General features: G+C 42.0%; 2 protein-coding genes across 2 annotated transcripts in view; both read right to left on the bottom strand.

Moving 5' to 3' along the window:
• The window catches only part of LOC121004474 (zinc finger protein OZF-like), a 543,049-nt gene that overhangs the window by 403,456 nt on the left and 127,339 nt on the right, over nt 1-12,254 (bottom strand). The gene's annotated exons all lie outside the window — the stretch shown is intronic.
• LOC121005772 (gastrula zinc finger protein XlCGF53.1-like) overlaps nt 4,582-12,254 on the bottom strand; it is a 44,067-nt gene continuing 36,394 nt past the window's right edge. Inside the window, exon 5 of the mRNA XM_040438538.1 lies at nt 4,582-4,678. Within this exon, the coding sequence (XP_040294472.1) occupies nt 4,582-4,678 (97 nt within the window). The remainder of the gene's footprint in view (nt 4,679-12,254) is intronic.

Below are 12,254 nucleotides of genomic sequence, written 5' to 3'. Positions count from 1 at the left end.
TTCAGATAAAAAACACTTTCCACATTCTGAACATGAATCTAGCTTATCCCTTGTGTGAATTCTCTGATGTATAACAAGTTTTGGTTTAAAAGCTATAACTTCCAAGTCTGAATAAGAAAATGGCTTCTCCCGTGTGAACTGCTTGATGTTTAACAAGATTTAATTTAGTGCTATATCATTTCCCACATTCTGAACATGAATATGGCTTCTCCCCATGTGAATTCTCTGATGTTTAACAAGACTTGATTTCTGTTTAAAACATTTCCCACATTCTGAACATGAATATGGTTTTTCTCCTGTGTGAATTCTCTGATGTATAACAAGATCTGATTTCTGGATAAAACATTTCTCACATTCTGAACATGAAAATGGCTTCTCCCCTCTGTGAATTCTGTCATGTGTAATAATACTTGATTTATTGCGAAACAATTTCCCGCATTCTGAACATGAAAATGGCTTCTCCCCTGTGTGACTTCTCTGATGTCTAACAAGATCTGATTTCTCTTTAAAACATTTCCCACATTCTGAACATGAAAATGGCTTCTCCCCAGTGTGAGTTCTATGATGTTTAACAAGATCTGATTTCGCTTTAAAACATTTCCCACATTCTGAACATAAAAATGGCTTCTCCCCTGTGTGACTTCTCTGATGTCTAACAAGACATGATTTATCGACAAAACATTTCCCACATTCTGAACATGAAAATGGCCTCTCTCCTCTATGAGATCTCTGATGTCTAACAAGATATGATTTAAAGCTGTAACATTTCCCACATTCTGAGCATTTGTGAGCTGTTGGATGTTCACCCCTTCTGTGTTCTTTGTTTTGCTTAACAGTCTGTGATGAATCAAAAGGCAGGACGCAAAGATCAGATGATTGACTGTTGTTTTGCAAGGCTGAGGGTAATTTTGGGATAGTGACATGTGCATTATAAGTATCTTGTATCATGGTATGATCATTTGCTTTTAGATCTTTACGTATCATAAGTCTTTTTGAGCTCTTGATATATTCATCTGCAAAAAAAACAACTGTATTATCTTTTAATAACAATTTTAACATTATATATATCTATAAAGGCTAGGTACTTTATTAGCCAGTAGAAAATGTCATGTTCACTAAGATAAACAAAATAAGAGTCTTCCAAGTATGATACCTGTTAAAGGCTAAAAAATAAAAGCTATGATGTTATATAGCAAGGTTTCGAAACAACTTAGGTCTCTTGATGAGGCATAGTGATACCTGATAAAGTTATGATTCCTGGAAGACTCTTAATTTGAATCTCTTAATGAGCCTGATAAAACATTTCATACAAATGACATCGAACATGGTAAAATTCAATTCTTGAATGACTAAGACAGTGGTTTGTATAACAGATCACACCAGATCTAACAGTAGAGCTCAGGGCAAGGACCAGTAGATCATGATCTTAGACCTTCAATCTGTTCTCTTGTAGTTTTCCACTTCTGTCTTGATGCCAGCATCTTCATAAGTTCATGTTTCTGTGTGTCTATCACTGGTCCTGTTAGTCTCTGCTATTAGGTGGTATCTGTCTCACACACTCCCTTGCAGCTAAATGAACTTTAGCACAAAGGGGAGAAGTAGTATAGTCATGTACAATGAAGTCATAGCTATGAGTTGGAGTAAATTTACATTATAATTTTGCCAGTTTGTCAATTTTTTATAAACCTGTTGGGCCAGGATATCTTGATATTTTTATTGACAGGCACCCTGGATATAACATTCAGTAGTAGACTTTGTAACTGTTCAGCAAGCTCTGATGTTGGCTCTGCCATTACAATCCTCTGAGTTCTGCTCAATGAAAGCCCATAGAACAGGTGATAAACCCAGCCTTCTGAAGAACACTGTGGAACGTCATATGGTGTTACCCATTGTCCTCAGAAGGTATATTAGAAAATAGCTATTCTGAATGTTTTCTAATTGTGCATTTTTTGCAACCTGTAGATTCTCTAAGCCATAATCAATTTGGTGTGGCCTAGAAATTGATGTGTATTCTAAAGAATCCCCTGATCTTCACCCTCAACTCCCACACGGTTGTATTGGCTTTGCTCCAGGAAGATTGCCAGGTTGCATTTATTGATAAATCATGGGTTGGTGACAGTAGTGCTCATGTATTGGTAGTCTAGTCAGGAATGGAGGCAAGGGCCATCATAAGGAGAATGGTTGGGATGCAACAGGCTAGAGGATAAGATAGGAGCATAGTTAGAAATGTAGCCAGGGATCAGAGCCAAGCGAAGTACAATGGGTACCAGGCAGACAATCTGAAGAACGAAGCAGGAGCGCTGTCATGATTCGGCACATAGCTGTCAGAAATGGAACCAAACAGATCTTTTTGACTATAATAGGATCCATTCAATTTCTGTCCTGTAAAACAATATTTTTAGTGGAGAAAAAGCCCTGCATGAAGGACTTTTCTCTCCACTGTATTTGATGAAATCTGTGACACAGGCTACAAACAGAGCCTCCAACACAGATGTGAACATGCCTTTAGTACTGCACTGTTCTGGCAGCAACCTATGATCGTCCATGAATCCTTGACTGTTTTAAAATTTATTTTTCAGGTGATTGGATTTATTGTGTCAGTTTTTGTCATCTTTTGCTTTCATATGGAACATTTTAATGTTTTACAGATTAAAAGGGATGTTTAATATGGATTTGGCTTTGCCTCTATAGTTGAATTCAAATAGGAACTGCACATGGTTGTCCAGCAGGTAAATCTGCAGTGGTCGGGTTTGTGATGGCCCAAACGCTACTCTTTGTCCTCTGAACACTGTCTAAATGCTACCATATGTTGATGCTCTCCGTAAGAGACGGTAAAGCGTGGTGAACCCCAATGAGAAATAAGTCCGGAGAGTTAGGGTCTGCAGTAAACTAAGAGATGACTGGGAGAAATGAATATTTGTGGTTTGCGTTTTAATTAAATTTTACGTTACAGCCTCATGAAATGCCTAACATAGAAAACACTAAATACTTTATTTGGTTATCTACAATAAAATAGGAGAAAGGAATTCTGACCCGGTGGACCGAGTGTACTAGGCAGGATGCAGGCAGGAATGGCAGCACGTTCCTTTAAGGTGAATGTATTCCTGAGGGAGTTGAGACATAAATTATTCCAGCACAGGCTCCCACTGCTTTATTTAATACCACAATTGTGGGTGCACCTACAGCAGGTGCTGAGTGCCATGTTAGAGTAAAATGGAAGGAGGACTGTATAAGTGATGATGAATGTCAATTACGGTAGGTAAGTATATGTGGATGGGTATCTTTGTGGTAATTTGCACATCGATATGTTTGCGTAATTTAACAAAGAACCTGACCAGTGGCGTACCTAAAAATGACTGGGCCCCACAGCACAATTTAGAATGGGACCCTCTCTGGGCAGCCACTCTGTCCATTTCCTACAGTGTCACTGTATATAATGTCATTGCATAATACGGCACAAGGTTACCATCTTCACCCAAAGTGCAGTGCTGGTAATATGGTATTCCCTTAAGATGACATTGAGTGTCTATCATTCTGGCAGGGATATCAATGCGGCTCCATACTATACTAAAGGAAACATTGTGGACCATGTGAGGCAGTAAGATGTCATCTTTGGTCTCAATTTGATGCCAAGTGTTCTGCCCATTTTATGCATAATAAATGTATGTAATGTACTGTAAAGATTATACTGAAATGTTATGTTTGACGTTGCTGCCATCTAGTGGTCAAAGTTAGTTTCTACTTCGCCAGAACTTTACAGGAAGTGTATTGTCAGAGGCAGTAACCTTTAACCTGGAACTGTATTTCCTCCATTTCATCACTGCTCCTGGATCTAGCAGGCTGCATGCAGAGGAGCTCTTGATCTATTCCTGGACTAATGATGGAATTGTCTGTGAGTACTCTCACTGATGGAGTGAGGCTGCTGTATTATGTGTAATGTACTGACATATGTTTTGTTTATGTTTATATTGTAGTTTTACAAAGTTATTCAGAAAAGAGAATACATACAGATCTGATGTCTCACGTTTCTTGACTTCTGAATTATTGTTAAGCTGTCTGACTAGTGTTATACAACAGTTCAATAACGCGAAGCAGAACAGTAAAAAGACAACCCACGTGGCGGTCTGGAATAAACTGAGACGCCATTACTGCAGCATGAGTCTAAGATCAGGAACAAAGTACCAGGCTGATGCCACGCTACCGCCGACACAGCAAGGCAGGGAGAACATTCCCAGTGCCCAGCAAGACGATGCAAAGTCGCATGTGTCCAGAACTTCACGGGCTAGCAAGATGTCCTCAGCAAGTTCCTCAGCAGTTAGAGCTCGTGCCAAGGCAGAAGCTGCCCGCGTCCAGCTACAGTACGCAGAAAAAGAAGCCATGATGATGCAGGAGTTAGCAGCAAAGAAAGCTGCCATAGCACAAGAGACAGCAGCTAGGGAAGCTGCCATAGCACAAGAAGAAGCGGTTTTAGAATCAAAATTGCTCATCCTGCAGCGACAGACTGCAGTTGCAGCTGCTGAAGCAGAGGCCGCTGCCTACATGGGAACAAGTCGGTCAGGAAGTGAAAAATTATATAAAGACTCAGAGGTTCCAGAAAAACCTCTGTTCTCTGCAGATTGTACAAGTGGGTACGTCCAGAACCTTACTGAAGCGCATACAAAGGAACAGTCTCTTAAACCTGAAGCAAAGGAATTCAGGCCGAGATTAACATACCCCCTGAGCAGGCCCAATCAACCTCATGAGGTCAGCGGCTGCTAGCAAACCAAGAAGGAAGCACCAGAAACCCCTGAGAACAAAAAACAAGTGTTCCCATTACCTCAACCTATAGATTACATACGCAAACAACAATGTGTAGTGGATGTCACCAAATATCTCATCCGCAAAGAAATGGTTAGCTCAGGCTTTCTCCAATTTGATGACTGTCCTGAAAACTATTGGGCATGGAAATCTTCCTTTCTGAATGCCACTGAAGGTCTGAACTTATCACTAGCAGAAATGCTTAATTTAATGATAAAATGGCTTGGTACCGAGTCAGCAGAGCATGCTAAGAGGATGAGAAGAGCAAACCTGTTCAACCCTGCAGCAGGACTCAACATGACCTGGAGAAGACTAGAAGAAACGTATGGATCCCCAGAGGTGATAGAAGGAGCACTGTTGAAAAAACTTGAAGTCTTTCCCAAGGTGGGCTACAGAGACAACGTGCGGCTACAAGAACTAAGTGATCTTCTACTAGAGATAGAATATGCCAAAGAGGATGGCTACTTGCAAGGACTTTCGTATCTAGATACTGCTAGAAGCACTAATCCCATAGTAGAGAAACTACCCTCAAATCTGCAAGACAAGTGGATGTCCGTAGGAGGTAAATTCAAAGAAGATTATGGAGTCGCTTTTCCCCCTTTCTCTGTGTTTTCTAGGTTTGTCCGACAGCAAGCGAAAATCCGAAGTGATCCCAGTTTCGTCTTCACCAACAGCGGCAATCAATCACACAGACCTGAGAGACCTCACGGTAGGACCTATGTATCCACACACAAAACAGCTGTACCTTCAGAAGTCACTGACTACCAAAGCACCCACAAGGTACACACCATAGAAAACCCTGCTAGACATTGCCCAATACACAAAAAAACACATCCATTAAAGAAATGCAAAGGCTTTAGAAGCAAACCCATTGCGGAGCGGATGTCCTTCCTTAAACAAAACGGCATCTGTTTCAAGTGCTGCGGATCTACTTATCACATTGCCAAAGACTGCAAAATACCAGTAGAATGTACAGAATGTGGCAGTGAGAGACATATTGCAGCTTTGCACCCTGGCCCTGCTCCTGCCCCACTAGAGACTGTAGAACCCAGGAAAGATCAGGGCAGGGATCAACAAGAGACCCCACTCTCCTCTGTAATGTCTAATTGCACAGAAGTATGTGGACAAGGCAAGAGTGCACGATCATGCTCTAAAATCTGTCTAGTGACTGTGTATCCCACTGGCAAGAGAGAAAGGGCAGTGAAAATGTATGCAGTGCTAGATGAACAGAGCCACAGATCCCTTGCAAAGTCAGATTTCTTTGATATCTTTAACCTTAAGGCAAGTGCAGTTCCATACACTCTAAGGACATGTGCAGGGACAATTGAAACCACAGGGAGAAGAGCTATTGACTTTACCATTGAATCCTTCAATAAGAAAGTGCAGTTCCCACTTCCTACCCTAATAGAGTGTGGCATGATACCTGACGACAAAACTGAGATTCCATCTCCAGAAGTGGCTTATCACCACCCTCACCTCCGCTCAATTGCTCACCTTATCCCAGCTGTTGAGCCAGATGTTTCTATCCTTCTACTTCTTGGAAGAGATATCCTTCAGGTACACAAGGTACGCCAGCAAATCAATGGACCTTATAATGCCCCCTATGCACAGAGACTGGACCTGGGGTGGGTCATTGTAGGAGAAGTTTGCCTGGGGACAGTGCACCAGCCTGACAACATTAGCACTTTGAAGACGTCTGTGTTAACAAATGGACGCACATCCCTTCTCAGTCCCTGTCACAACAACTTCATTGTCAAGGAAAGCTTTGGCAGGTCAACACAACACTGACTCTTCTACACTATATGGTAAATAAGAAGTCAATTACAACATTGAGATAGACAATCTAGGGATAACAGTATTCCAGAAAACTAATGATGATAAACAGGCCCTCTCTATAGAGGATCAGATCTTCTTGCAGATTATGGATAAAGAGGCTTACCAAGATGACAATCACAGTTGGGTGGCCCCTCTCCTCTTTCGCACACCTAGACGTGTTTTGCCTAGTAACAGGGAGCAAGCCTTGAAGCGTTTGCATTCACTCAGCAAAACACTGCAGAGAAAGCCAGAAGTGAAAAGAGATTTCACTGAATTCATTAAGGGGATGCTAGACAATGATCACGCTGAAGTTGCAGGACCACTTGAGACAGACAGGGAACACTGGTATCTACCAATGTTTGGTGTTTACCATCCACAAAAACCTAACCAAATCAGAATAGTTTTTGATTCCAGCGCAGAGTATAAAGGAGTGTCTTTAAATGACGTACTGTTGAGTGGCCCTGACCTAAACAATACTTTGCTAGGTGTCCTCATGCGCTTCAGAAAAGAGCCTGTTGCTTTCACAGCAGATGTGCAACAAATGTTTTATTGCTTTATTGTCAGAGAAGACCACAGAGACTTTCTACGTTTTCTCTGGTACAAAGACAATGACATAGACAAAGAAGTTGTCGAGTATAGAATGAAAGTGCACGTATTTGGCAATAGCCCCTCTCCTGCTGTCGCTATATACTGCATGCAAAAGGCTGCCCAGAAAAATGCAGCGTGCTATGGACAAGAAGCCAAATATTTTGTATTGAGACATTTCTATGTAGATGATGGACTCGCTTCTGCTAGCACACCTAAAGATGCAATCTCCATCCTCAGTAAAGCAAAGCAAAGGCTGGCAGAATCCAATCTGCGTCTTCATAAAATCGCTTCCAACAGCCAAAAAGTAATGGAAGCCTTCCCTGTAGCAGACAGAGCTAAGGACCTTAAAGATCTTTGCCTAGGTACGGACACCCTTCCCTTGCAGAAGAGCCTAGGCCTATGTTGGGATCTAGAAAATGAAAGTTTTGTTTTCAGAGTTTCCTCAGAGGAAAAGCCTTTTACACGTAGAGGCATTCTATCTACCGTAAATAGCCTCTATGACTCCCTAGGGTTTGTATCACCTGGGACAATTAGAGGTAAGGTCTTAGTTCGAGAACTGTCATCTGGAAAAAGTGAATGGGATGCATCGCTTCCCCAAGAGAGACTGAGTGGGTTCAATGGACAGAATCCTTGCAAGCGTTAGAGCATCTAAAGATAGACAGATGCTATGTGCCCATATCTCTATCATCAGCTTGCAGGAAAGAACTATGCATCTTCTCAGACGCATCCACCATAGCTATAGGTGCAGTAGCTTACTTGAAAGTAATTGATGCAGAAAATGTGTGTCATGTTGGATTTGTCATGGGAAAGTCCAAATTAAGCCCTAAACCAGCCCACACTATTCCTCGTTTAGCGTTGTGTGCTGCCGTACTTGCAGTCGAAATGTCTGAGCTAATCACAGATGAACTAGACACTGATTTTGATGCTGTGAAATTCTTCACTGATAGCAAGACTGTCCTAGGGTACATTTGCAACACCACTAGGAGGTTCTATCTGTATGTCTCCAACAGAGTGAATAGAATCAGGCAGTCTACACACCCAGATCAGTGGTTCTATGTATCTACAGAGCAAAACCCTGCAGATTATGCCACTAGGCCTACTCAAGCAGCATGCCTTCAGAACTCTATATGGTTCTCAGGCCCATCCTTTCTGTACCAACCACACTGTGAGGATATAGACACTGCTAATGTTTTTCCACTCATAGAGCCTGAAGCTGACCCTGAAATCAGATTTGAAATTACAAGCTTCAGCACCAAAGCTTCTGAAGCCACACTTCACTCACATTGCTTTGATAGATTTTCTTGCTGGAAGATATTAGTTAAGACCCTAGCCATCCATGTCGCTAAAACCTTCCGGAGGGAAACCAGCAGCAATCAGGTCAGAAGGTGGGGAAGTTTCCATTAACAGGTCAATCTAGAAGAACTTGCTCAGGCAAAGTCTGTTATAATCTCTTCTGTTCAAAACAAACATTTCCAGAAGGAAATTGACTGCATTAAAAAACAAAAGACATTCCCAAAACTAAGCCGTCTTAGGAAGCTTAGCCCCTTTTTGGACAAAAATGGGTTGTTGAGAGTAGGTGGACGTTTGTCTCTTGCAGAACTTTCAGAGGAAGAGAAACAGCCTGTCATTATACCTTATGATCACCACATTGCGACACTGCTTGTTAGGCACTATCATGAACAAGTAGTTTACCAAGGGCGACACATCACAGAGGATGCAATTAGATCAGAAGGTTTCTGGATTCTTGGTGGCAAACGCTTGGTATCAGCTGTTATACACAAATGTGTCATCTGTCGCAAGCTGCGAGGAAGGTTACAAAGTCAAAAGATGGCAGAGCTACCAGAGGACAGAGTAATTGCTCAACCACCTTTCACCAATGTGGGCTTAGATGTATTTGGTCCGTGGTCTGTTTTAACTCGCCGCACTAGAGGAGGCAGCGCAGACAGTAAACGATGGGCAGTCCTTTTCACTTGTTTGTCCACCCGAGCTGTTCACATAGAGCTACTTGAAGCCATGTCAACATCAAGCTTTATTAATGCCTTGAGGAGATTCTTCTCAATTTGTGGCCCAGCAAAACTGCTCCGTTCTGACAAAGGAACAAACTTTGTAGGAGCTTGCAAGGAACTTAACATTTGTGCCAGCGAATCACAATTGCAAGACTTTCTCCAAGACAGAGGATGTACATGGGTCTTTAATCCTCCACACTCTTCACACATGGGTGGTGTCTGGGAGAGACTTATAGGTATTGCCAGGCGAATCTTGGACGCTATGTTGCTACAAACCAAAACTGCTCACTTGACCCATGAGACTTTAAGCACCTTTATGGCAGAGGTTACAGCCATTATGAATGCCAGGCCTATAGTTCCTGTGTCCTCAGACCCAGATACACCTATGGTCCTTACCCCAGCAATGTTGTTGACTCAAAAGGTGAACTCTTTGTCTGTTCCATCCGGAACCATAAGTACAGCACAAGTTCATGCGAAACAATGGAAGCAAGTACAATGCTTGGCAGACACCTTTTGGAAAAGATGGAAGAGGGAGTATCTGTCAAATCTGCAACACCGTAGGAAATGGACTGAGGATCGCCCAAATGTAAAAGTGGGTGATGTTGTTTTGTTGAAAGACAGCCAAGAGAGTAGGAACGAGTGGCCTGTAGGACTTATTGTCAATGCTCTACCAAGCAGGGATGGCAATGTTAGGAAGGTGGAGGTCAAGATTGCAAAGAATGGGACTTCCAAAATTTATCTTAGACCTATAACTGACATTATAGTTTTAGATTAGCTAGGATTCCATTTCTGTTTATATGTTTTTTCTGCATAGCAGTAGTTATTTAGGTAGTGACATAATAATTATGCCAGACAGGGAGTGTTCTGCCCATTTTGTGCATAATAAATGTATGTAATGTACTGTAAAGGTTATACTGAAATGTTATGTTTGACGTTGCTGCCATCTAGTGGTCAAAGTTAGTTTCTACTTCGCCAGAACTTTACAGGAAGTGTATTTTTCTCAGAGTCAGAGGCAGTAACCTTTAACCTGGAACTGTATTTCCTCCATTTCATCACTGCTCCTGGATCTAGCAGGCTGCATGCAGAGGAGCTCTTGATCTATTTCTGGACTAATGATGGAATTGTCTGTGAGTACTCTCACTGATGGAGTGAGGCTGCTGTATTATGTGTAATGTACTGACACATATGTTTTGTTTATGTTTATATTGTAGTTTTACAAAGTTATTCAGAAAAAAAGAATACATACAGATCTGATGTCTCACGTTTCTTGACTTCGGAATTATTGTTAAGCTGTCTGACTAGTGTTATACAACAGTTCAATAACGCGAAGCAGAACACCAAGTGTGGCATCAAAGGGATCATATATTCGCAGTGCCATTACTGGCACTAAGCAGTATCGTATGAAAATGCTGTTATTTATAGCATCTGCAGTAAACCAGTTTGCCTCTTTACTGGAGGAACCTAAGTGCAAAACAATACAGGCAAAGCTCTTGACAGAAGAGGGTTTGTGCTGAGGAAAATCCTGAGCTAGCTGTCCCTCTGTCTCTCAGAAGGCTGGCTCCCTGGCCAAAGGCTGGTGGCCCAAGGTCTGTGGCTCAGTTGTTCGGATGGCTCCCTGGTCACAGGGCTGGTGACCCAGAATCTGTGGCAGATTATCCCCCTCTCAGGGTCTTCTTCTGGTCACTTATGCAGTTGTGCATAGTCTCTCCTATTAAGCAGTTTCCCCTATCTGCAGACAACTAGGGTATGACTGCTCCCTTTTACACAGTGAACTACAACCTTATAGTGGGAGGGGTGGAGTGGAGAAGCACAGCTTAAACGGAAACAATGTGATAATATTAGTTTGTCATAGACTATAGTGTTTCAATGCATGTATATGGAAATGACTAAGCAGATTTTCTAGACATTAACAAGTCTTTAGAAATAAAAAATAGAGCTGAACCAGACAGTCAGAAGGTCAGTGTGCCTGTTTTTTACCCTCCAAAACTTTGCATAGGCGGAAAGTCAAAGTCTTTCAGTATTAGCTGACTGTGCACTAACCCTTTCCACAGTGCAGTAGAGCTTTAGTGTAATAATAATGCAAATGAACAGGATACATTACAATTAGAGATGAGCGAATTTTTTTAAAATTCGATTTGCCAAATTTCCCAAAAAGATTAGTTTCGATAAAAAATTATTCGTGACAAAGCATGTTAAAAAAAATAGGTATTTCCTGGCGGCTGAGAGCCTGTATAGTGGTGTAGAACACTGTGCATTGTAGAAACATGTCTAGGGAGTCTGCTGTAGTAGTGAAACAATGCTATGAGTCAGTATGACAGGGAGTTGACAGTTGTCACTCTTAGAATCACTTCACACATCACTTATTTGATCATTTACGTGGCAAAGGCTGACCAAATAACTCAAATGTGAATTCAGCATTACAGGTCAATGTTAGCGCCAGGTATGAAGAACCGTGCAGTGGCCCAAGATTCTACTGTAAAGTGAAAGAGCGCACTTCTTTTACACAGTCATCAGCTGATTCCACATAGATTTCTACAGAACCTGTTGTGTTACATGCTGATACAAATAGTGCCCCGATGACAGAGCGAAAAGGGTGTCAGTAGTAAGTCTTCCTCATCGCCCTCTACTTCCTCCTCCTCTCCTGTCACTTGTACAGAAAAACAATCCAGTTCTGTGTACATTGCTTATGGGTGAATGTCCTTCTCCTGTGAGATGTAGGCACCACGTCTACTGTCCCCTCACCAGCCAGATATAGCAGCATCTGTTCCAGGACATGAAGCAGTGGAATGACGTTCATCCCGTAGTCCTGGCCTCCTCAAAGGGCCTGAGCAAAAGGCAGCTCTCACGCTTGAACTGACACTGGCTAATGTCAAAGTTACAAAGGGGAGTGCTCTTGTCTGCCTGCATCATCAAGATATCGTTTATGGCCTTCCTCTGCTCATATAGTCAGTCCAACATGTGGAGGGTTTAGTTCCAATGGGTGCAAACGTTGGATATTAGCAGATGTCGGGGAATGCTATTCTGCCTTTGCAGTTCAAGAAGGGTGTG

The sequence above is a fragment of the Bufo bufo genome, chromosome 6 (genome assembly GCF_905171765.1).
Source record: "Bufo bufo chromosome 6, aBufBuf1.1, whole genome shotgun sequence".
Lineage (NCBI taxonomy): Eukaryota > Metazoa > Chordata > Amphibia > Anura > Bufonidae > Bufo > Bufo bufo.
This window is presented reverse-complemented; position numbering and strand designations above follow the sequence as displayed.